Raw genomic sequence first — 26,338 nt, 5'->3', positions numbered from 1 at the left:
AATACTTAAATTTTATGAAAGGAGCAACGAGTTATGTGACTTTAGTGACTACATGATTGACTGAACACATCCACTAGTTTCCATGCATGATCCTTTATAATGACAGAAAAATTACGTGATTACATGTGTTGCCTCTTCAGAAATCATATTGGGAGGATAGCTTGCGTATGAGAATGAAAGGGGTGGCAAGGACTTTGACCATCATCTTCAACCCGAGAATATGTAGTGATGTTGAGCTGGAAGTTGGCAGCCTGATTCTCATACACCCTCCTTGGTATGAGCTGCACAAACTGTATGCTTTATACTTTTCTGGTCCAGTACACTTCCTCAGATAAGTTGGTTGTGCTACACTTTCCGTGCAGTCACTCTGGTGATTTAGAAGAGCAGTGAAGTGAAGCAAAACTGATGTCACAATTTAAACTATATATTTACTAATTTTCATATTATATTTCATACCATCAACATGATTGGAGACCGTTTTTATATCTATATTGGCAGGTCTTGCTTGTTCGACATTCCCTCCTTGGGGGTAAATGCGACGTCTCCTCAAGAGAATTTGGTATGAGACGTAATCATTTCATTTCAAGTTTCTTGTGTAACTTCCATAGTCTCTTCCTTTCAAAGGCATTGTCATTTTTGTGCTTTCAGCATTTCTTATCTTGCAGTTGTGCATTAAGATTCTACCATGGCTTTGCATTGCTTATATTCCTTGGTTCTTGGTATTCACAGTGGTATTATCTTTGAATCCAGTCTCTTTTTTCAATATTCTTATGATTTGATTCTTGATACTGTAGACTAGCAAATAAGTGAATTTTGGAGAGATTACAACTTGATTATTGTGCATGTGACTCTTTCTGTTGCTTGGTTTCTTGGTTTGATGAATTAACAGGTTATCTCTCTCTGTATATGTATATTCACTGTAATGTAAGTGCCTTCCAGCTGCTCTCTTTTACTTCTAGTTCAGCTGGAGTTTAGTAATCTTCTTAAATCATTAGTAGCTTGTGATCGATCAGCAGTATTTCTTTTCTTAAGTGCATCTGGAGAGCTCTCTTGGTTATTAAGTATTTCTGCTCTGTTGCTTATGTCTGCATCTAGAAAACTTTCATGGTTGTGAAGTATTTTTGCTTTGTTTCTTATGCCCCTGCATCTTGGTAGTTTGTTGTTTATGGAGTATTATGGCTATTTTGCTTATGCCCCCTTTAACTGGAGAACTCTATGAGCTATCGTTTAAGTAACAGGTTGCACCTGTGGAACCCGAATGATTAGCTATCTTCTTTTGTCATATTCAAGTTGCTTTCACAATCCTGTCTTAATGCATATTATAGGATGTGGAGGCAATATTTGATTTTCTTTGCCCATAACACATATAGCATACAATTATAAACTGGAATCAACTTATTCGAAAAATCATTTTTCAGTGCCATGTGTCATAAGCATTTTATTTTGATTGTATCTATACTCGTTTCTTGTAAGATTGAGGGCCTCAGCTTGAATTTGGTTTGTCAATTTTGTGCAAACTAAAGTAATCTCTTATTCTTAAGAGTCGTGTGGAAATCAAAAGGTTAAGCAGAAAATTTAAACACTCAACTGAAACACACATTGGCTGCTACAATAATGCATTTTGACAACATTTAAAGCCTAATGGTAATCGTTGTATCTATGGTTTCCTCTCGACTTGTTTTTCTACCAGAAAGGTGATCCTTGTTCCTTTCCATCCTACTTTGTTGATTTTTTCTCCCACATTTGAAAATCAAGAAAATGTTGAACCATTGTTTTTACGTTTGTAAACTTCAAAACCTAAAATCCTGCTGTGATTCTTTGAAGTGTCCTCGTTATCACCATTATAATTTGGAAGAAACAGGAATGTGTATGTTTTAAGGCTCCTAGGAATATGAGGATGCATGTGTTGAGTTGAATGCCAATCGGAAGAACAAAACTTCTTTCTTTTTGTAGATTTGCTCGTGGTTTATTCATTTTGTGGGGTTCTTTTCATGGGTTTTTGCTTTACAATTTTTTGATGCCATTTATTTATCATTTTGTATGGATGTACAGAAAATCATGTTGTCATGTTCCTTGACATCTTCACTTTTGCAGGTGTATCGTAGAAAAATTTGTTAGAAATTCTTTACGATACAATCATAAACTATTTATTTGTGATCTTTGATAATGGAACACTATGCCAAAATATAGGATGGTTGTCTACATGCCACTTTTGATTTTTTTTAAAGGGATTTGAGAACTCTTTCTTTAATATGATGTCTCAAATTTGAGAAATGTTTTTTGAAGCAACATGCAGTTTTGACAACTAAATAATCTTATATTTAGAAATTTGTTTTTCTTGTTAAATGCCTTCATTTTTCTAAAACATGTACTTACCACAAGTATTTTACTCTCTCTCTTTTGGTCTTTCCTTTTGTCTAAAACTTGCTTGAATGAATTAAATTTCTTTTGATAAATTTTTTTCTTCCCAAATCAGATTCTAGTGCATAAACTTTTGTATCCAGCATTTTGTATAAAAAACCTACCTAATAATTGGTAGTTTGAAGCAACATGCAGTTTTGACAACTAAATAATCTTATATTTAGAAATTTGTTTTTCTTGTTAAATGCCTTCATTTCATGTTTTACCACAAGTATTTTACTCTCTCTCTCTCTCTCTCTCTCTCTTTTGGTCTTTCCTTTTGTCTAAAACTCACTTGAATGAATTAAATTTCTTTTGATAAACTTTTTTCTTCCTAAATCAGATTCTAGTGCACAAACTTTTGTATCCAGCATTTTGTTTAAAAAACCTACCTAATAATTGGTAGTTTGTGAGATGCATTCATTTATTTGCTTTTGGATAAATGCTTCGAAATTCCTCGAAAAAGCCCATTCCAGTTTTTTTTTTTTTTTAATTTATAAAAAAGCAGTTTTCATCATTTCAAAAAAGCAATTCATCTGACGTTTTCCCTATAAATGGATGAATTTCCCCACATTTTGATGATTGAATGTAAGTTTTTTTAATTATCGAGAACACTTGAAAAAATTGACGTATTAATTATGATAATATTTATCAATACAAATGCACATGTATTCGAGAAATTGGCATGTAGACAACCGTCAATATTTTAGTATGTGATGTTTTGTTAATGAAGTTCACAAATAAATAAGTTGTGTTTTGTATAGTAATGATTTTCCAACAAATTTTATATTGTGATACACTTGTAAAAGTCAAATGTCAATAACATGACAAGATATGATTTTTTGTAAAATTTGTACAAAATGTTAAATATATGATGTTAAAAAAGTTCTGCAAAAGCAAACCCTTGAAACAAATCCAACATATTGAATAAATTAGGAACAAATTTGCCAAAAGGTTGGAGTATTGTTCTCGAAAGAGGCATTCTTCTCTCAATTTGCATCCCTCGTATTTTCGGAGGCTTAAAAAATTCATGTACCTGTTCTTTTCAAATTAGAATAGTGAGAATTTGGACACTTTATAAAAATCAAAGCAGACTTTTGGGTTTTGAAGTGTACAAAGGAAAATACAATGGCTTGCAACTTTTTGGATTTTCAAATAAGGGAGAAGTTGACAAAGGGGAAATATATAGGAACATTGGTCACTTTCTCTGTTAGAGGAAGAGGGAGAGAGAGCAACAACATGGATACATAACTTGCCATTTGGTTTTGAATGTTGTTGAAGTACATTGTGTGTTCAATAGAGTATTTAAATTTCCTACATTAACCTTAGATGTCCACCTCTTGGGGGTACGAGGTTATTTAGGCAAGCACATGTGACAAATCAGTGATGGGCTTTGAGTCCTCGGCCTTAATTAACGAGTATAGATAGATTGCACATGTTTCTCATTCTTTGCCTTTTGTTTTTCTTTTCAGGCTTACATGATGACACGTCATACGATATGACACAACGCTGTTGAAGATGCAAGAAAAGATCTGTCGAGAAACAATGCTGTTGAAGATGATCTCAACACAAGAAAAGACCTTTCCTGTTGAAGATGATCTTGACATGATTCCAAGGACATTTGGAGCCCTCTGTTGTAGAGACTAGTCCTACCTATTGTAAATTAGAATACTAATGTAAAGACTATTTTTTTAGCCAAGGAAATAAAAGTTTTGATCAAAAGATTTTGATATTTGTTACTTCAAAACTTGTTTCTATACTTTTAAAACCCCCTACTCTCTAAATTTAATGATCACTATTTCATCCTTTCCTTAATAGCAAACTCATTCTATAAGTAATTTTTTTTCAACTCGAAAAATAAATTCTATTTTATCAATATAGTATGTAGATATCACAGGAGATAATAGATATCTACAAAACTTTATATTTACACGTAACACATGTCCTCATATACATAATCTCAAAGGAAAATAGGGTAACAAACAACACACAAAATTTTAAATACAAACCTGACAAAATACTAGAATATTTAACAACTAAACAACCTAAAATCGCAACTGTAAATCTGTCCGCGACATAATATTTGATGTTATCGTTAATTATCTAAGTGTCCTACTTACTCTAATTGGAGTACATCAATCAACGGTTTTGCCGACTATCATTATTGAGTCAATGTCTTATCATATACAGCACAGGATACCCATTGTATGTGATATCCTCATACTCTCAATCCCGGTGTGTAGCAATATCAGCACAGGACATTACAACAATCATGACATTCCCGCACCACCCTAGTGTGTAGCTAACAACACAGGATATCCCCCAGTACCCGAAATATCTCGGTACCCTACGCGCCATGGTACCTAACTTAACTCATTTATTTTTCATATCGCATCATCATCTACCATATTATCGTAACCAATTAACTATGTTCCTAACTAGGTAAGTATCATCTTTTATTTTAATTCACAATAGCGCTATCACTAACTTCATCAATTATACGATCTCATAACCATATCTCACACGTTCATACATTACAATCACATATACATTCCTACCTAATTTCTTAATTAATATAATTTGCTTCTAAATAGTATAACGAACTCCAATTTAATCCGTTCAAGTTTTATTATATTCCATTTTTAATTTTTAATTTATTTATGATTAAATTTAAATTCTTAAATAATTACTATTTAGTGTTTCAATTATGTGAAAAAATTCTACGGACGTCATAGTACTTCTTTGAAATTTTAAAGAATGCATGAAGAGATCAAACTTCTTATTCCATTGTCTGGTTAATTGTTTTAGACCATAAAAACATTTTTTAAGTATAAGAACATAATCAAATCTTATCAATGAAACCACTGGGTTGATATATATAAATTTGTTCGTTGAGATCATCATGCAGAAATGCAGTTATAACATCCATTTGCTTAAAGTTCCCAATCAAAATGTGCAACCAGAGCAATAGTAATTCTTGTAGTAGTGTATTTTACAACTGGAGAAAAAAATTTCAGTGTAACAAATTCCTTTCTTTTGAGTAAAACATTTTGCAACTAATCTTGCTTTAAAACGTGTTTCATCATTTTCTTGGTTGATCTTGAAAAATCCATTTACAGTCAATAATAGAAGCATTATCGGGTTTAGGAACTAGGACCCAAGTCTTATTCTTATATAAAGATTGAATTTCTTCATTCATGACTTTTATCTATTGTTTAGAATTAGCAGATTTTACAGCTTTTTCATATAAGAGGATGGTTCATAGCTCTCAATTTTCAAAGCTAAGTGAAAGTCTCTATACCTAGAGGAAATCCTAGATTCACGTCTTTCTCTATGTCTAGCTAGTAGATAATGATCTATGCTAGAGCCATTATTTTCACAGTTACTATTATCACATAAATCATTTTCAATATTTTGTTGATTTTCTTCATTAACCTCTTTCCCTTGTTGGTTCTCCTGTACAGTTTCCTCTATCTTATTAAAGGTGGTTTCTATGTTATATTATTAATCTTTTTTAGGTGATTTAGAAAAACATGGCATTTCAGATTCATTAAAAATGACATCTCTACTAATTATAACTCTAAAACTTGGTTGGCTTCTAAGCCAGAGTCTATACCCTTAGTTACATCAGGATAACTGATAAAAACAAATTTTTGGGAGCGGGGATCAAACTTATCACTATTTTGCAAAGCAAATGCAGAACATCCAAAAACTGCAAAGTGAAGAAAGAACAACATCTTTATCAGACCAAACACATTCTGGCAATTTACCAAGCAAAGGAACAAAAGGAGAACGATTAATCAGATAAGCAACAGTCAAAATGACTTCTTCCCAGAAAGTTTTGGGCAAGCCAAAACTTATTAATAAACATCTTACTTTATTAAATAAAGTTCTATCCGTACGTTCAAGGAATAGTTTTATGTCTTTTTAATATCAAATTATTTTCAAAGATCAGAAAATTGCTGGTTATAAAATTCCAACTATTGTCCATTCTTAATGCTTGCAATTTCTTACTAGTTTGGTTTTCAACATAAACTTTGCAGTTTTTGAATTTTCCAAAAGCTTCAAATTTTTGCTTCATTAAGAAACAAAAACTTTCCTAGGAACAAACATATTACTTTTTCTTTCTGCCTTAAACATAGTGTGGGAACCCTTCATGATCTTCCCTCTAGCCCTTCCTCCTCAAGGGCTGCACATGATATCAGATTATGACATAATTCAAGGATATTTCTAACATTACTTAATGTAAACTTGAAACCATTCTCAAAATTTAAACAAACATCACTAAGGCCTTGAACATCACTTAATTTTTCATTTGCCATAGAGACAGAACCCAGTTTCTCAGACCTATATTTTGTTAATATTTCTTTAAAAGGAGTCATATGGTAAGTGCATCCAGAGACAATAAGCCAATCATTTATATGCAGGGATGATTTAGTAGAATTAATATCATAAATCATATAAACTTCATTAGAAGTTTCTTTAGATACATTTGCAGTTTCTTTTGTATTATTTCTCTTTAACTTTTTACAATCTTTTATAAAGCGTCATTTACCTCCATAGTTATAAAATCTTTTTTTCTTTTTATCTATCTTCGTTATGTCAATCTTCCTTATATTTAGGCCTAAGCCTGCTTTTACCTCTACTTCTAATCCTGTTTTTGCTATACTTTCTAAACTTATAATCAAAATTTTTATTCTTAGTTTTTCCCTAACAAAATTAACTTGATTTCTATACTAACTAGGTTTATTAGCTTTAATATCCATTTCTTTGCTTTTTAAGCCACTAATCACTGTTTCTAAATATACATTATCCCTTCATATTTAATTGCAGCTTTGACATCTCCATAAGTTTCAAAAATAACATTTAACAACATTATAGGAGAGTAATAATCTATTTTTTTTGTTTATCTCCTGTTAATTTTATGTCTTGAATTAATTTTGAAAAATCATCCAAATTTTCTTCAATATTTTTAGAGTAATCAAATTTATATCTAAAAAAATCTCCAGTAAAAAAAGCTTACTGAGTAAAGAAATTTCAGTAAAAAGTTCTTCTAACTTATTCCAAAGATCTTTAGCAAAATTCTATTTCCCTACTTTTTTAATTACAAAATAAGATAGCTTAAGAATAATTGAAAAATAAGCATATTCATCATCTTCAAGCTTTGAATCATCTGGGACATTGTCAATGGATTTTCCGTCAATAGCTTTAAACACTTTTGTTGTATTAAATTTTCAATTCATAATGTACTTTCTGTGATCATAGATGCAAGTAAACATATTTCAGGTACAACCAATAATATTTTCCCATATTAAATAAATGTGTATTAAATTAGCCTATCCTAATCAATACAGAAAACTATTTAAAGTCAATTCAGGCGCCCTTACACTAGTGGAGTGGCCTCACACCACTTTTTCATTCATGGTATGAGTCATGAAACTTTCAAACGTTAGAGGCTAAATTTGATGAGCCGGAAATTTGAGGGATCAAATCATGATCAGTGACATAGTTGAAAGATCAAAAGTGATATTTACCCACATAAATACATAGAAATTTAATATACATATTGATGGGGGTAAGACCCTATTCTCTCGTAAAAAGACAACTTTGCCCCTAATGGGGCCCAAAATCGCAAGCTAGCCAGCATGACCGGCGCCACTTTTACCGGGTCGGGTCGCTACCCGACCCGACGACCTGAGACACGTGGCGCGCGCATAGCGGATCGATAGACCCCCAGGTTCTCTATATATACCTCCCAGTCAGTGCATTAAAGGTACGTCGTCTTGACCGCATTATACCTTCAGCTCGCTATTTTTCTAAGCGACCCCATATTTCGACCTCAACCCAAACACTGACTTAAGCATCGGAGGGCCTTAGCTGGGGTCACCCCAGCAAGCCTAACGATCTGCTTCTTTTCTCAGGGCCCAATCACTAGTCTGGGGGAGGAGCGACCTCGAACCGCTTGGGAGATCGAACCAAGGAGGTCGCGTAGATTTCGACCCAGATCAGTTGGCGCCGTCTGTGGAAAACTGAGGAAAGCCCCCTTTCTAGATTTGGTTTGAGGAAGAATTCGCCATGTCAGAATCATCTAGGCGTGAACAAGAGGGAAGGTGGCATCTAACCGAGGAAGAGAAGCAGCGGATGATCGGGATAGCGAGTAAGAATGTCATGGATGAGCACTGCTCATCTGTTAGGGAACCATCGAGGAAAAGACGGACGGAAGAACGGAGGAAAATGATCTTGGGTGGTCAATTAGAAGTAACTGTTCGCATGAGGAAGAATAAGGAAATAATGCCAAGAACCAGTCGGGTGAGAGAGAGATCAGCTACCACATCTACCAGTAAGGCAGGACAGTCCAGGGCTGAAGTGGGAGGCGTAAGAAGGCAGATAGAGAAATTGAAGCAACAGCTAGACGACCTGAAGAAGCGAAGTGACCTGGAGAAGCAAGGCGACCTGGCTAGGCAAAATACGAACTCGCCCTTCACCAACGAAATGCTATCCGAAGTTGTTGGTCCAAATTTTCAATTACCCGATCTACCTAGATACGATGGGACGAAGGACCCGCGCGAGCACATCACTATGTTTGGAATGGTAATGAATTTATATAGGCAAACGGATTCTATTAACGCAAGGCTGTTTGTGACTACTTTGACAGGAAAGGCACAAGAATGGTTCACTGGCTTGCCTAACGGGACCATTGGATCATACAAGCAATTAATACACAGGTTCGCATACCACTTCGCTAGCAAACAAAAGTCGAAGAGATCAGCGATCCACTTATTTGCGATCCGGCAAGGAAGAGAGAAATCTCTTAAAGATTTTATGGGGAGATTCAATAATGAGACATTGGAGGTGCAGGAGCTGCGGATTGATATGATGATGAGTATATTAATACACGGTTTAAAAAAGAGACCATTCGCATCAGCATTAGCTAGAGATCCCCCCGGAGATTTAGAACAATTGATGCTTTTGGCCCACAAATATATCAACGAGGAGGAAATGAATGCAATCAAGGATAGAGAATGGGAAGGAGATCGAGAACGAAGTCGAAATAGGCGAAGGTAGCAGGAGAGGGGACCTTTCCCGCCAATATACCACTAGTACGCGACGACGGTCACCTCCAGAGAGCAAGCGTGACGAGGACTGAAGATAGCAATCCACTACAGTGGGTATGTTCATATCTTTATTTCCATGACGGATGATTGTTATGTTTTTGAAATATTAGTATTTACATCACAAATCATGTATGCAATCACAATATTTGGTTGTATTGGCACGTATGAATGTTCACATGAAATAAATAGCTCCAGTGGTATCCTATTCTACGATGCAATATCATGCCGCCACCAATCACACGACCTGCAAAAGGCGCGACCTCATGTGTCTGTGAAAGACCACCAATTAAACGACCTCATGTGTCTGCGAAAGACCACCAATCACGCGACCTGCAAAAGGCGCGACCTCATGTGTCTGCGAAAGACCACCAACTACGCGACCTGCAAAAGGCGCGACCTCATGTGTCTGTGAAAGGCCACCAATTAAACGACCTCATGTGTCTGCGAAAGACCACCAATCACGCGACCTGCAAAAGGCGCGACCTCATGTGTCTGCGAAAGACCACCAATCACGCGACCTGCAAAAGGCGCGACCTCATGTGTCTGTGAAAGGCCACCAATTAAACGACCTCATGTGTCTGCGAAAGACCACCAATCACACGACCTGCAAAAGGCGCGACCTCATGTGTCTGCGAAAGACCACCAACTACGCGACCTCATGTGTCTGTGAAAGACCACCAATTAAACGACCTCATGTGTCTGCGAAAGACCACCAATCACGCGACCTGCAAAAGGCGCGACCTCATGTGTCTGCGAAAGACCACCAACTACGCGACCTGCAAAAGGCGCGACCTCATTTTTCTGTGAAAGACCACCAATTAAACGACCTCATGTGTCTGCGAAAGACCACCAATCACGCGACCTGCAAAAGGCGCGACCTCCTGTGTCTGCGAAAGACCACCAACTACGCGACCTCATGTGTCTGTGAAAGACCACCAATTAAACGACCTCATGTGTCTGCGAAAGACCACCAATCACGCGACTTGCAAAAGGCGCGACCTCATGTGTCTGCGAAAGACCACCAACTACGCGACCTGCAAAAGGCGCGACCTATTGTGTCTGCAGAAGACCGTCAACAACGGGACCCCTCGTCTATAAAGGACCACCAACTACGAGGCCTGGAAAGGGTACAACCTGTCAGGACCACATAAGGTGCAAAATCGTCTGGTAACCATTGATTATGCGATCTAAAAGAATGCATCCTCCCTGTCAGCCAAAACCGATCAATGCGATCAGGGAAAGTGCTTGAAAATCCCTCCAATTCTCCCTATATTTGAGGTCGGATTGATGATTATCTTAATGGGAATTCTTGGAACACGAAGAGGAAAGAGGAATCACTTGAGAAGAAATTTCATTGAGAAGAATAAATTACAGATTTGATTTACAGATTCGATCCCAGAGTAAGATCTGTGAAATAAAAAATACAAGAGCCTATTTCCCTGCTGCATCTTCGTCCATACTCTCAAGTTCCTCCACCAAGACCGCAAATTCATCATTATGTTTCAAAGGGGGTTCTTCAGGGAACGCCGCGAGATTACCATCCAAGGACGGGTCGGTCCAGTTCGTGTCGAACCCATCGGCAAACCCCTTCAGCTTCTTTATTTGAGAAATGCAGCGATTAAAACCTTCTATGAGGTAGTCAGCAGACTTAGCTTCTACAGCGGTTGTGAAGGCGGTAGACTTCATGAAATCTCGAGCTCCCTGTAACCGAGTGTCCGCTAAGGTCTTCTTATAGTCATCAGAACTCAAGTACTGTTCGCGACCTTGATTTCGGGCAACTTCGAGCTTGTGTTGATACTCTTCTGAGAAGAGGTACTCTTCTCGGCCGGCCACCCGACCCGCCGAAAATCCCTCAGCCTTAGCCGACTCCACCGAAGATGCGACCTTCTGCCTGAGCTCCCTTAACTGAGCCTCGAGCTCAGATTTCTGAGCCTCGAGCTCGACCTTCTCTTTCTCATAGGTCGCTAACTTCGAGTTCTTTTCCTCAAGTAGCTTGTCCGCGACCATCTTCTAATGTCGCCAGTAATTGCACTTTAAGGACAAATGATGTCCGAAAGCTGAGACCTACATATAGCAGCTAAGAATTAGTTAAAGCAAAAGCAAAAGAAGTTGAAGTTGGTAGAACACTACCCGTGCGAGGGAGTGAGCGAAGTTCTGCTCGACCCGAATATGCGACATGGGAGCGAGGAGAGCTTGATCGCGAGGCAGGATGGTGGATTTATACAACTCCCAGGAGTCTTGGCCAACATGGGTCTTCAGCACAGAACTTTGGCCCGAGATGGCCCAGTTCGGTATCAGTTTCTCACCCTCCATGGCAGCAGGACTATATGAAGGCGATTGGAGGTCCACCTGGGTCTCTCTCCACCAGGCAGTCAATTCGTCAACTACCTTCAGATTCTCGCTCTCCGCTGAAGAATTTGCCTTGGATTTCTTTTCAGATGGGGGATTAGGTCGCGGGGAATTACGCTTCCTCCTGGACGACTCTGAAGCGACCTGTTTCCCCTTAGATTTCTTCCGTATGAGCGGTTCAGGATCACTTTGTTCTTCGGAACCAATCGACAGATGCTCAGGAACGGGATCGTTATTTTCACTAGCGACCTCAACGGGAGTCGGGCACGGCGAACTCAGAGAGCGAACTCCGTGCGACCTTGACGCATTTTTTGAGGGAGCAGATGGAGTACGCTGGGAGTCTGGTCCCAAAGGAGGAACTGCTCGCTTAGCCCTTTTGGCACGAACCATTCTTGCAATACGGGCATCCATCACGACAGAATCTGCAAAGATATAAACCAGTCACCACTAAGTACCATAAATTACGAACAGAGGGAGGTAAGAGATTGATCACCTAAAGAACCCCGGGTTCGGATAGGAGCCGGACCGAGACCTGCGAGCTTCAGGGTATGCTCCGTCAAAAGCAATTTGGTTGCATATTGATACTGGATGATAGTAACAATCAGGTCGTCATCTAACCCTACGCCGTGGAATTTGGGTTCGGGTTTAGTAGTTCGCCAGTCACAGGGGAATGGCCAGACTTGGTTAGGAGGAGGTCGAAGGAAGAAAAATTTGTCTTTCCAAGAGCCCACATTGGACTTTAACTTGGTAACAAAGGAGCAGTTTGGTTTGGCAGTGAGATAGAAGAAGCCCTGGTCGCCTGACCTCTTCGAGGTCGTAAACTTGTAAAGCGACCAGAAGCTATCGAAGTCGGGTTCAAGCTCGAAGTATTGCATTATGATAATAAAAGATAAAATATGGCAAATGGAATTGGGAGCTAGTTGCATGGGGCCTATCTCTAACCTAGATAAAATTCTAGCAACAGCGTGAGGAAGGGGAAAACGCAAACCGGCGGCTAAATGCACAATAGAAATTGGACAACTGCTTGGGGGAGGTCGATTCATGCGATCTGAAGGAGAAGGTAGAATAATTTCGAAATCGGAAGGGATATAATACCTCTCTCTGATCGCATCAGCTGTCCAGTATAAAGTACTCTCAATGGCTAACCAAGGACTGTCAGTTGGTTCGCCCTCGCTATGTTCGGAGGTCATCAGCGGGATTGTTATTTCCGGGTCGCTTCCACCTACGTTAGGAGATTCTATCTGTTTCCTATGAGCTATGGGCCTTTGTGAGGTCGCAGATGAGCTACCGGAACTACTCGACGAACTACCAGAACTACTCGACGAACTACCAGAGCTACTCGAACTACCAGATGAGCTACTAGAACTACTAGGCTTGGAAGACATAATATTAAAAGGAGGTCACTCGGAAGTACCTGGCTAGAAGGCAGGTCGCAGCTGGAAGAAGCAGGTCGCGCGAGGAACGATTGAGAATTGATAGTGAAGAGCAAAGCTGCAGTCGAACCCCCAATATTTATAGGGGTAAATTTATGGAGATTCGTGTCGAAGACAACGGTCGGATGTCGAAGGCAACGGTCGGATATCGAGATGGCGGTGATGATCTAAAGGACGAGATCGATGGACCATTCGACTTTCCTTAGCGTGCTACTCACACTAAGAAAAGTAGGGGAGTAATGATGGGGGTAAGACCCTATTCTCTCGTAAAAAGACAACTTTGCCCCTAATGGGGCCCAAAATCGCAAGCTAGCCAGCATGACCCGCACCACTTTTACCGGGTCGGGTCGCTACCCGACCCGACGACCTGAGACACGTGGCGCGCGCATAGCGGATCGATAGACCCCCAGGTTCTCTATAAATACCTCCCAGTCAGTGCATTTAAGGTACGTCGTCTTGACCGCATTATACCTTCAGCTCGCTATTTTTCTAAGCGACCCCATATTTTAACCTCAACCCAAACACTGACTTAAGCATCGGAGGGCCTTAGCTGGGGGCCACCCCAGCAAGCCTAACGATCTGCTTCTTTTCTCAGGGCTCAATCACTAGTCTGGGGGAGGAGCGACCTCGAACCGCTTGGGAGATCGAACCAAGGAGGTCGCGTAGATTTCGACCCGGATCACATATATATATATGGATTATAAGAAAGGTAATATGTTTAACTTTTTTATGACTATTATGTATATTTCCTTAATTTTATAATTTTTCAAAAATATTATGAATTTTTTTAAATACTTATTAATTCGGAATATGTGTTAGAACCAAAACTAAAATCCACGATAAGCATCTTGAGGCATAGCGATTCATCTTTGGTAATTGGTGAGTGAAAAACGATTCTACTTTGGTGTGCGTATATAAATTGGAGAATTTTATGGTAATTTCTATATATCTTTCTTGATGGGCGGTTAGTTATACGATCTTGAAGAAGAGGGGTTGATTCTTGTTTACTTCTTCATCTTTTCTGTTTGGGTTCTTCTTCTTGACGGCTTTGACGGTAGAGATGCTAGTGATGTTTTCATCGGCTACTTCATAATGGTATTGTCCTTTTCTTTTAACTACGATACGCAATTAATCAATCATAATCAGTTAAATATGAACTAAAATTATGGAATAATTACATTAACTTCCCCTTATGTTTTGTTCGAATTATATAATAATTGCATTTATAAGTGCGAACATGTATAAAGATAGTTTGATTTTAAAAAGTATTTATTTAATCACCTAATTAGTCAGTAATAAGTCAATTGCATAAAAATATGAATTTGCATTTAACTTTTTTACTAATATCAATAAATTTTAATTAATTAATTATTCTATTTATTAAACAAAATAAGTGTTAGGGATGCAATACATAACTTTCTCTAAACTACAAGAATTTAATTACAATTATATTAAATTTCAGAAGAGAGCAGTGTAATTATCTCCAAAAATATTGTTGATAAGAATATGATAAACTTTTGAAAAAAAACTACATTAAAAATATTGGTTTAAAGACATGAAAATTGATTGCGTACAAATTTATATCTAAACATAAAGTAGAAATACAAAAAAAGAAATATTTAAAAGTAATGGCAATTTATTTTGATTTTTAATATCTGTATCTATTCCTGATTTACATAAAAATAATTTTATTTGCGAGCCATAATTACAACGTGACATAACGACTAGTATATAAAAGAAAGATCATCTACGTTCACTACATGATTACTAATAACATCACCATATAATATTTTAATATGAAATTATACCCTTAATTAGATAATTTTAAAAATTAATTGTAATTATATTTTTGTTTTACAAAAGTGATCTCATGTCATTTTAACATCACAACAATAATTCTTTAATTGTATCGACAATAACTTAAATTAATTTATTTAATTTTTATTGTTTATTTTTGAAATATAATTTATTAATTTATATATTTTTATTTTTATTTTTAATATATTTTTAAATTTAAAAAAAAATTGTTGTTCATTGTGATGCCAACGGTAAACAAAATTGGTGAGTGAAAAGCGCTTTGTATTTAGTATTTACAACATTTTTCTTAACATTCTCCCCACCCTTCTTTTAACTTCTGAACTGCAGAGCTCTGGCGCAGTGAAAGAAATCCCCAATTCTTCGATGGCATCCGCTGCGAAATCCCTAATCCAAACCCTCCGTCTTCACATAAAGAAACCCTGGGAAATCACCGGCCCTGTAGCTGATCCAGAATATCGTTCCGCCGTACAGAAGGCTACGGAATACCGCGTCTTCTGCCCCGCCACCGTCCCCGCTAAAGCCATCGTCCCCACTTCCTTACCAGAAACCGTTTACGACATCAAGTACTTCCCTCGCGACCAGCGCCGCAACCGACCCCCAATAAAACGCACCGTTTTGGAGAAGGCTGACGTGGAGAAGATGATGAAGGAGAAGACTTTTGATCTGACTGATTTCCCTAGGCCGTACTTGACTGCGAAAGTCATCGAGGATGATAATGCTATCGGTGGCGGATACCAGAAATAAAATTTCCGGGTATGAATTTTGGTTATCTTTTCATGTGTGATGGTCTGTTTATGAAATTAGTATTTCGGTTCAATCTGTGACGAATAAGGCTGTTAGATATAAATTGGGTCTATATCTTTACGACTTTGACGGTAGAGATGCTAGTGATGTTTTCATCGGCTACTTCATTATGGTATTTTCATTTTCTTTTAATGTTTTGACGGCCTCAATTGGGGTTTTATGATCTTGTTTCGGTGAAATTGTTTTGTGTTCTTGATTTGGTTGTTATATATGTTGATGTTTCTTGGAGGGGTGGGAGTAATGGTAATTAGGTCTTGTGTTTTTCCGTAGGCACACTGCAATCTCCTTCTCTGTACTAGTTCTTGGAAAGGCAAGAACAATATGATTTCTTGCATTTTCTTGGAAAGCCTTATTATTGTTTGTGTGATGAATGAATTATTACCGCAATCGTAGTTTTATTTTTTCAAATTTGTATATGCGTTTCAGGGTTTTAATCTGCATCCTCCTTTATTGCCAATCCCGACAGGATTATGAAGGAACTTGAATTTCTTGAAGATATTCATGCTTGGCTGTTCGCACTACATATCAGGTGGGAAACTACAAAACTGGACTTTTTGATTGGAATTCTTGGTTTGATTCATGTTAATCTTCACTTGAAAGTTCTCATGATGAATTCATTATCAATCTGTTATCCTTACTCATTGTTTTCAATCGCCACGAACCTATTCCTTGCAATTATGTATGTCTCTGTCAATTGAGTTCTACCTCTCATTATCATCATTTATTTGATAGTGGCATACAGGCCACTAACAAAACAAATGCATTTTCTGATTTTGCCTACATCTTTTCAAGTGTGATGGTCTGTTTGTGAAATTAGTATTTCGGTTCAATCTGTGACGAATAAGGCTGTTAGAGCTGATTGTTTGTTCTTGTGCACCTGTTGGAGAGGGAAAGGTTTGCTTTGCTACCTGAACATCAAACTAGCTAAAGAATGAAAACCACAGTCTAGCTTTAGCAAGCAGTTGCATTTGCTGGAATCATTTGAAAACTAGATCCTTGCATAGTCTTGTGTGTGTGTACAATCATGGAGTAACAACTTTAAAAAGTTCAATTCGAAAAAATACTTAAATTTTATGAAAGGAGCAACGAGTTATGTGACTTTAGTGACTACATGATTGACTGAACACATCCACTAGTTTCCATGCATGATCCTTTATAATGACAGAAAAATTACGTGATTACATGTGTTGCCTCTTCAGAAATCATATTGGGAGGATAGCTTGCGTATGAGAATGAAAGGGGTGGCAAGGACTTTGACCATCATCTTCAACCCGAGAATATGTAGTGATGTTGAGCTGGAAGTTGGCAGCCTGATTCTCATACACCCTCCTTGGTATGAGCTGCACAAACTGTATGCTTTATACTTTTCTGGTCCAGTACACTTCCTCAGATAAGTTGGTTGTGCTACACTTTCCGTGCAGTCACTCTGGTGATTTAGAAGAGCAGTGAAGCGTCACAATTTAAACTATATATTTACTAATTTTCATATTATATTTCATACTATCAACATGATTGGACACCGTTTTTACGTCTATATTGGCAGGTCTTGCTTGTTCGACATTCCCTCCTTGGGGGTAAATGCGACGTCTCCTCAAGAGAATTTGCTATGAGACGTAATCATTTCATTTCAAGTTTCTTGTGTAACTTCCATAGTCTCTTCCTTTCAAAGGCATTGTCATTTTTGTGCTTTCAGCATTTCTTATCTTGAAGTTGTGCATTAAGATTCTACCATGGCTTTGCATTGCTTATATTCCTTGGTTCTTGGTATTCAGAGTGGTATTATCTTTGAATCCAGTCTCTTTTTTCAATATTCTTATGATTTGATTCTTGATACTGTAGACTAGCAAATAAGTGAATTTTGGAGAGATTACAACTTGATTATTGTGCATGTGACTCTTTCTGTTGCTTGGTTTCTTGGTTTGATGAATTAACAGGTTATCTCTCTCTGTATATGTATATTCACTGTAATGTAAGTGCCTTCCAGCTGCTCTCTTTTACTTCTAGTTCAGCTGGAGTTTAGTAATCTTCTTAAATCATTAGTAGCCTGTGATCGATCAGCAGTATTTCTTTTCTTAAGTGCATCTGGAGAGCTCTCTTGGTTATTAAGTATTTCTGCTCTGTTGCTTATGTCTGCATCTAGAAAACTTTCATGGTTGTGAAGTATTTTTGCTTTGTTTCTTATGCCCCTGCATCTTGGTAGTTTGTTGTTTATGGAGTATTATTGCTATTTTGCTTATGCCCCCTTTAACTGGAGAACTCTATGAGCTATGGTTTAAGTAACAGGTTGCACCTGTGGAACCCGAATGATTAGCTATCTTCTTTTGTCATATTCAAGTTGCTTTCACAATCCTGTCTTAATGCATATTATAGGATGTGGAGGCAATATTTGATTTTCTTTGCCCATAACACATATAGCATACAATTATAAACTGGAATCAACTTATTCGAAAAATCATTTTTCAGTGCCATGTGTCACAAGCATTTTATTTTGATTGTATCTATACTCGTTTCTTGTAAGATTGAGGGCCTCAGCTTGAATTTGGTTTGTCAATTTTGTGCAAACTAAAGTAATCTCTTATTCTTAAGAGTTGTGTGGAAATCAAAAGGTTAAGCAGAAAATTTAAACACTCAACTGAAACACACATTGGCTGCTACAATAATGCATTTTGACAACATTTAAAGCCTAATGGTAATCGTTGTATCTATGGTTTCCTCTCGACTTGTTTTTCTACCAGAAAGGTGATCCTTGTTCCTTTCCATCCTACTTTGTTGATTTTTTCTCCCACGTTTGAAAATCAAGAAAATGTTGAACCATTGTTTTTACAATTTGTAAACTTCAAAACCTAAAACCCTGCTGTGATTCTGTGAAGTGTCCTCGTTATCACCATTATAATTTGGAAGAAACAGGAATGTGTATGTTTTAAGGCTCCTAGGAATATGAGGATGCATGTGTAGAGTTGAATGCCAATCGGAAGAACAAAACTTCTTTCTTTTTGTAGATTTGCTCGTGGTTTATTCATTTTGTGGGGTTCTTTTCATGGGTTTGCTTTACAATTTTTTGATGCCATTTATTTATCATTTTGTATGGATGTACAGAAAATTATGTTGTCATGTTCCTTGACATCTTTACTTTTGCAGGTGTATCGTAGAAAAATTTGTTAGAAATTCTTTACCATACAATCATAAACTATTTATTTGTGATCTTTGATAATGGAACACTATGCCAAAATATAGGATGGTTGTCTACATGCCACTTTTGATTTTTTTTAAAGGGATTTGAGAACTCTTTCTTTAATATGATGTCTCAAATTTGAGAAATGTTTTTTGAAGCAACATGCAGTTTTGACAACTAAATAATCTTATATTTAGAAATTTGTTTTTCTTGTTAAAAGCCTTCATTTTTCTAAAACATGTACTTACCACAAGTATTTTACTCTCTCTCTCTCTCTCTTTTGGTCTTTCCTTTTGTCTAAAACTTGCTTGAATGAATTAAATTTCTTTTGATAAACTTTTTTCTTCCCAAATCAGATTCTAGTGCACAAACTTTTGTATCCAGCATTTTGTATAAAAAACCTACCTAATAATTGGTAGTTTGAAGCAACATGCAGTTTTGACAACTAAATAATCTTATATTTAGAAATTTGTTTTTCTTGTTAAATGCCTTCATTTCATGTTTTACCACAAGTATTTTACTCTCTCTCTCTCTCTCTCTTTTGGTCTTTCCTTTTGTCTAAAACTTACTTGAATGAATAAATTTCTTTTGATAAACTTTTTTCTTCCTAAATCAGATTCTAGTGCACAAACTTTTGTATCCAGCATTTTGTTTAAAAAACCTACCTAATAATTGGTAGTTTGTGAGATGCATTCATTTATTTGCTTTTGGATAAATGCTTCGAAATTCCTCGAAAAAGCCCATTCCAGTTTTTTTTTTTTTAATTTATAAAAAAGCAGTTTTCATCATTTCAAAAAAGCAATTCATCTGACGTTTTCCCTATAAATGGATGAATTTCCCCACATTTTGATGATTGAATGTAAGTTTTTTTAATTATCGAGAACACTGGAAAAAATTGACGTATTAATTATGATAATATTTATCAATACAAATGCACATGTATTCGAGAAATTGGCATGTACACAACCGTCAATATTTTAGTATGTGATGTTTTGTTAATGAAGTTCACAAATAAATAAGTTGTGTTTTGTATAGTAATAATTTTCCAACAAATTTTATATTGTGATACACCTGTAAAAGTCAAATGTCAATAACATGACGAGATATGATTTTTTGTAAAATTTGTACAAAATGTTAAATATATGATGTTAAATAGTTCTGCAAAAGCAAACCCTTGAAACAAATCCAACATATTGAATAAATTAGGAACAAATTTGCCAAAAGGTTGGAGTATTGTTCTCGAAAGAGGCATTCTTCTCAATTTGCATCCCTCGTATTTTCGGAGGCTTAAAAAATCCATGTACCTGTTCTTTTCAAATTAGAATAGTGAGAATTTGGACACTTTATAAAAATCAAAGCAGACTTTTGGGTTTTGAAGTGTACAAAGGAAAATACAATGGCTTTCAACTTTTTGGATTTTCAAATAAGGGAGAAGTTGACAAAGGGGAAACATATAGGAACATTGGTCACTTTCTCTGTTAGAGGAAGAGGGAGAGAGAGCAACAACGTGGCTACATAACTTGCCATTTGGTTTTGAATGTTGTTGAAGTACATTGTGTGTTCAGTAGAGTATTTAAATTTTCTACATTAACCTTAGATGTCCACCTCTTGGGGGTACGAGGTTATTTAGGCAAGCACATGTGACAAATCAGTGATGGGCTTTGAGTCCTCGGCCTTAATTAACGAGTATAGATAGATTGCACATGTTTCTCATTCTTTGCCTTTTGTTTTTCTTTTCAGGCTTACATGATGACATGTCATACGATGCGACACAACGCTGTTGAAGATGATCTTGACACAAGAAAAGATGTGTCGAGAAACAACGCTATTGAAGATGATCTCGACACAAGAAAAGACCTTTTCTGTTGAAGATGATCTTGACACAAGTCCAAGGACATTTGAAGCCCTCTGTTGTAGAAACTAGTCTTGCCTATTGTAAATTAGAATACTAATGTAAAGACTATTTTTTTAGCCAAGGAAATAAAAGTTTTGATCAAAGAATTTGATATTTGTTACTTCAAAATTGGGACATAGTATTAAAAATCGATTCGAAATTGATTGCAACACAAACACCAAACTGGTAATATAATCATCACTTTTCCCTTTGGAAATACATAAGTAAACATCAAGAAAAGAAAAAAAAAATGGACGACATTTATGGCGTTTTTATTTATGGCTGACTGTTGACGTTATAACTGAGCTTATTGATGGAGTTTCAGACAAATCAATTTCAGATCCATCCAAGTATGATTCCATCGTTTAGACACACTGTTGCCAAACCAAGCTGCCTTCAATTCCTCCACTTCTTGCAAGACTGAATGTTACTCTAAATGGCATTGAGGAATGAGTCTCTTTGATTCTATGATTGAAACTTGGATCTTTATTTGATCTGTAAAATTCAGTGAAAAATTGATTTATTTAAAAGGGTGCTAGAATACTATACAATACATTTTGTTTCATGTATGGGTAAAATTCTCAATTTATAATGTAATTCTTGTGATCATAAATGCAAGTAAACATGTTTCAAGTATAACCAATATCATTATCCCATGTTAAGTAAACATGTACTAAATTAGCCCATCCTAATCAATGCAGGAAACTATCCAAAGTACTGGTAAGTAAATATGCTCTTAATTGAAAATAAAACTTATGAGATTGTGTTAAGTAGTAATTTGGGTGAATAAAACTGCAAAAAAGTGTATTTAGTGGAGTGGCCTCATACTACCTTTTCTTTAATGGTATGAGTTCTGAAACTTTCAAACGTTAGAGGCTAAATTTGATGAGCCACAAATTCAAGGGATCAAGTCTGTATAAGTGACATAATTGAAGGATCAAAAATGATATTTACGCACATAAATAATATAAACTTAAAATATATATGCATGAATTATAAAGAAAGGTAATATTTTTATGACTATTATGAATATTTACTTAATTTTATAAATTTTCAGAAATATTATGGATTTTTTTAAATACTTAATAACTCGTTAGAAACAAAATTATAATCCACGAGAAGTATTTCGATTTTTTTAGAAATAAAAATTCATAAAGCACAAGTCTCCATTTGAGGCATAGCGATTCCTCTTTCGGCAATTGGTGAGTCTGACGCAGTGAAGAAATCCCCAATTCTGCGATGGCGTCCGCTGCGAAATCCCTAATCCAAACCCTCCGTCGTTACATAAAGAAACCCTGGGAAATCACCGGCCCTGTAGCTGATCCAGAATATCGTTCCGCAGTACCGAAGGCTACGGAATACCGCGTCTTCTGCCCCGCCACCGTCCCCGCTAAAGCCATCGTCCCCACTTCCTTACCAGAAACCGTTTACGACATCAAGTACTTCTCTCGCGACCAGCGCCGCAACCGACCCCCAATAAAACGCACCGTTTTGAAGAAGGCTGACGTGGAGAAGATGATGAAGGAGAAGACTTTTGATCTGACTGATTTCCCTAGGCCGTACTTGACTGCGAAAGTCATCGAGGATGATAATGCTATCGGTGGCGGATACCAGAAATAAAATCTCCGAGTATGAATTTTACGTATCTCTATTTGGAAGATGGATTTGATTTAGTTCAAATGGATGGTTGTTTGCTTGTTTGATGTTGAACTGGGTATTTGATTTTTTTTTACTTTTGAGCTTTAATAAATGTTTATTTACTGAGACTATTTTTTATGTGATGGAAATGATGTTTAGATATAACTTACATGGTAACATTAGACATATTGAATCATGAGATGAGAGTCTTCGTTTATGCTAGTGTTTAAGAATGAAGCTTGTGTCGGGGATCTTAACTGTTTTGGTTCCAACTTTTTGTAGGATGTCTTAACCTTGTTATTCTATAGAGACTTATCTAGTTTGGACAGTGAAGAATACATGCTGCTGATAATATGGTATACTTGTTTCTGAAAGGAATTGTCAGCTGATAAAGCAGATAAATCAAATTTTTTGATCATTCAATATTGGTGGGGAGTGGCATTTCAAGAAATGACAGTGCAACAGGACTACCTGTACCTTGCTGATATGTGTAGTTTGGCTCATCATGTAGATGTAGGTTGTGTGGTAAAAAATATGTAAATGACTGCTTCCAGTGGTGGTGAATAGACTCTAACAATTTTGATATTTTAAACCACTTCCATATCCTTTTCCAGTGAGTGGAGTTTCAGTTGTCTGAATATATTATAAATGGCTAATTTGTTAATCCAATTAAATGGTAGATTGAATTTTGTCCAAACTAAAAAGGTCAAGGATATTAGTCACTCCATGAGGTTTGGTCTGGTAAACTAGTTTAGCTCATGATAATTAGACTCATATTATCATCAGACTTTTTGTGTATGTGATTATCTATTTTTGAGCTTTGCCCTTCAATACTAAAAGCTCCAATAGACTTTTGAATTTGTTGTGAATGCATTTCCTATTGTTCTTATCTAATACGATATTATTTCCAAAGAAGAGAGGTAAAACTTAATACTGTTAAAGGGTCTGAAATAATTATTACAAAGGTATGTTTGTTCAGAATAAGAGTTGGAGAATGGAGGTTGGTCCTATACTGTCATAGTATGATGTGCCGCAATACTTTGAATCCCATGCACATCATTCCGGATATTCAATTGCACTTAAGTACCTCAAAATCTATCCAAATAAAAGATTTGGGACTCCTGCATCCCCAATCTGAAATTAGAACTGCCAACGGTTTATTAACGTTTTCTTCTCTGACCTTGTAACCTGTCATCCTGAACCTTATCTGGTACCATATTGGGTCACGATCCTATTTCTCAGACCCTACCGGTGGAGTATACTGACTGCATGCTTAGAAGCTGTATCTACCTCAGCCTGCTCATTATTTCGCGGCGAATTTTTCATTTCCTAGATCTCTGAACTTCTGAAGTGAAATCTGAGGCTGAAATTTTTAGTTATCAATAAAAATCAACAACACCAGATTCTGAATGGACAAAAAGTGTGTATTAATTGGACTTATATTCATCACAATCTTGCTATCTACTTGGATGTAAGCATTGCACCTGGGTAGTACTTGCATTTGAACTTTCAATGAATTCATATATGTTTGCATTTGAAAAGTTATTTAGGCTGGCTAGCTCTAATTAACAGTGTTCCTTCAGAGAATAGGGTTCTGGTTAATGGTCTTAGTGTCATTTTTTCATGCGACAGGTCTGTGAGATGCGACAGTTAACTGAGTTCTCAAAATTCTCACTGATGAGGCTTAGAAAGGTCAACCTGGTTTCACACAGCAGGTTTCTCTGCCTTTTAGTACTTGCCATATTTCTCTATTTTCCCGTCCTGATCTCTGTTTCATGTATTCAGACATCTTAATTAAGGCAAGAAGGTTTGTGACATAAAGTGTAGTCAAGTTCTTCTGTCAATAATGCATGTTGCACCTCAGGCAATATTCAATGCTGCTTTATATTTCTGAACGCCGTTGGAAGAGTGGCTCATTTGGTCTCCTTTGTTCTGAAATTTGATTGCTATCAGGACCCTTGAAGCTTGTATAATTTCTTGAGGTAATGAAAACACTCTGCACATTATAACACTCTGCTCTGTGAATTATTTTGATATTTCACAGAGTTGATTTTTAAATTTTTAAACCCAGCAAGTCAATCTTCATGTGATTTGACATCTGATAAAAATGTGAATGTGCTTCCACTGGATTACATAAACTTCAGGTCTATTGGACAGCATTTCATCTTTTCAAATGACTTAAATTATTTTCCTGCATTTGTAGGAAATGAAAAGCTACGTTCTGTTAAGCAGTCTAATGATTGCAATTAGAGATGGAGTTATGGTTTATGATATTTCTTAAATACTAGGATATATATAGTAGTCCATAAGCTTGGGTAGTTCATGATTTCATCTCTGCACCATTATGAAGATATGTATTGATAGTATCTGGGCTTCCTTCTTTATAATGTCTTTTATCAGGATAGGAATTGAGTGTATTCGTAGGTGATACGTTATGAAGAAGTCCATTTGGTCTTGTAGGATGACAAGTGTTGGGTGTAGAAGTCCATTTACATTTAGTGGATTTTTTTGTCCCGCACGAACTCTAAGCCACGGAAATTCGCCTAGACAACACTAATCATGAGAACCAAGTAACTTTTCGGTGATTGTTGAGACTATAGTTTGCACCCACATTCTTGTTCTAGTTGTATTAAAGTTTATTTAAGAGCTACATATATTTAAGATTTTACAAACTAAAACTTGATAACAGTTCATAACATTACTTTTTTAGTTGTTCGAGCATTACAGAACTACAAGAAGTTTGTGTGAATATGCAGCAGCTCTGCGGAAAGACATGCAAGAAATAAGACATGTCATTATCGCAGCATTCCATGGTGAACAACTTAGATGGCTGAGAAAATGCCTGCCCTGTATGATACCCATCTCTGTGTGAATTTATACATATATCAGTTGGTGAGTTTGCACATTATACATTGAGTAATCCCATGGTACACTGCTTAGTGATGCCTTGAAATCAAAATCCAACATTCCTTTGCTCACTCATAAAACCTGGATGTTCATGTACATGATTTATTACAGTCACATATAGTAAGACTTAGTAAACTGTTTCACTTACAGTTTTACCTTGACCCAGTTCAATGCATGCTCTGGTCTCTCAGAAATAAATACCTTGGATAAAATGTTCTGTCCCACACAAACCCTTTTTGTAGCTGCAAGTGTAGTCCAAACTGAGGCCCATAACTTGATTCTTGCCATAGTTTGCAGTATTCCAATTATTTGCAAAGTATGAGTCCCAAGAGCATTTTCGCAAATCTTAGTCAATCAACAGTGACGTGATAAAGGAATTGCGGAGGTATTCATCAACTAAAGTGTCGTGCACGTGCTTAGTGTGTGGTTGTTATCCCTCTACAGTTCCCATTCGCGCATGCCCATTCCCATCACCATCGTTGAGCACAATGTCCGATGGGTTCATCACTGGTTTGCATTTTGTTTGTAAACTAACCAAACAAAGCAGTCACCAGTACAAATTATTACATTTAAGCTCAAGACTGACTGGGCAGCAGCCCATTGATGAGATTGAGGGTCCCTCTTTTACTGCCAATGCCGTCCGCGGTACACCGCTCGCTATCACCAATTCATCATCAGCTCTGCCCCCTCATTATATCCTTACCATCTCCATCACTATACAAGACAAATACACTCATCCGACACATTGCTCAACCATACATTATAACTTCATAGTTCATCAAGATGGTTCAAATGCAAATCAATAGGA

General features: G+C 36.7%; 3 protein-coding genes across 12 annotated transcripts in view; all 3 read left to right on the top strand.

Moving 5' to 3' along the window:
* Positions 1-21,092, top strand: part of LOC105177524 (uncharacterized) — a 30,532-nt gene extending 9,440 nt beyond the window's left edge. For 4 of the 5 annotated variants that reach the window (XM_088884724.1, XM_088884720.1, XM_088884723.1 and 1 more), the window contains 3 exons: positions 141-274; positions 499-559; positions 3,873-4,139. The gene's annotated coding sequence lies outside the window, so the exon portion shown is untranslated. Of the gene's footprint in view, positions 1-140; positions 275-498; positions 560-3,872; positions 4,140-20,831 lie in introns of those variants that run through there. The other variant, XM_088884721.1, reaches the window with a different exon arrangement.
* On the top strand, positions 196-21,092 carry LOC105177523 (uncharacterized). 6 transcript variants are annotated; one of them, XR_002288397.2, is made up of 7 exons: positions 196-274; positions 499-559; positions 15,456-15,868; positions 16,386-16,448; positions 17,119-17,252; positions 17,463-17,532; positions 20,832-21,092. XR_002288397.2 is itself a non-coding variant. In XM_020699317.2 (4 exons), the coding sequence occupies exon 3, from the start codon at positions 15,479-15,481 to the stop codon at positions 15,857-15,859; it is 381 nt and encodes a 126-aa protein (XP_020554976.1). In that variant the 5' UTR covers positions 196-274; positions 499-559; positions 15,456-15,478; the 3' UTR covers positions 15,860-15,868; positions 16,190-16,208. The 6 variants fall into 6 exon arrangements, 1 of the variants encoding a protein (XP_020554976.1); XR_002288396.2 differs by having other exon boundaries at positions 17,463-17,559; XR_016067311.1 differs by having other exon boundaries at positions 17,463-21,092.
* A 1,045-nt stretch (positions 21,093-22,137) lies between these two features.
* LOC105177526 (furry) lies at positions 22,138-24,518 on the top strand. The gene is made up of 2 exons (XM_011100718.3): positions 22,138-22,614; positions 24,256-24,518. Exon 1 carries the CDS (start codon positions 22,225-22,227, stop codon positions 22,603-22,605), a length of 381 nt encoding a protein of 126 aa, XP_011099020.1. The 5' UTR covers positions 22,138-22,224; the 3' UTR covers positions 22,606-22,614; positions 24,256-24,518.
* The last annotated feature ends 1,820 nt before the right edge of the window (positions 24,519-26,338 follow it).

This window comes from Sesamum indicum, linkage group LG9, assembly GCF_026168435.1.
Source record: "Sesamum indicum cultivar Baizhima isolate 11 linkage group LG9, ASM2616843v1, whole genome shotgun sequence".
Taxonomy (NCBI): domain Eukaryota; kingdom Viridiplantae; phylum Streptophyta; class Magnoliopsida; order Lamiales; family Pedaliaceae; genus Sesamum; species Sesamum indicum.
Note: the sequence above shows the minus strand (reverse complement) of the source record. Positions and strands in the feature narration are given on the sequence as shown.

Bases quoted from the DNA above. Each gene is read 5' to 3' on its own strand.
- LOC105177523 (XM_020699317.2), top strand. From the start codon at position 15,479: ATGGCATCCGCTGCGAAATCCCTAATCCAAACCCTCCGTCTTCACATA.
- LOC105177526 (XM_011100718.3), top strand. From the start codon at position 22,225: ATGGCGTCCGCTGCGAAATCCCTAATCCAAACCCTCCGTCGTTACATA.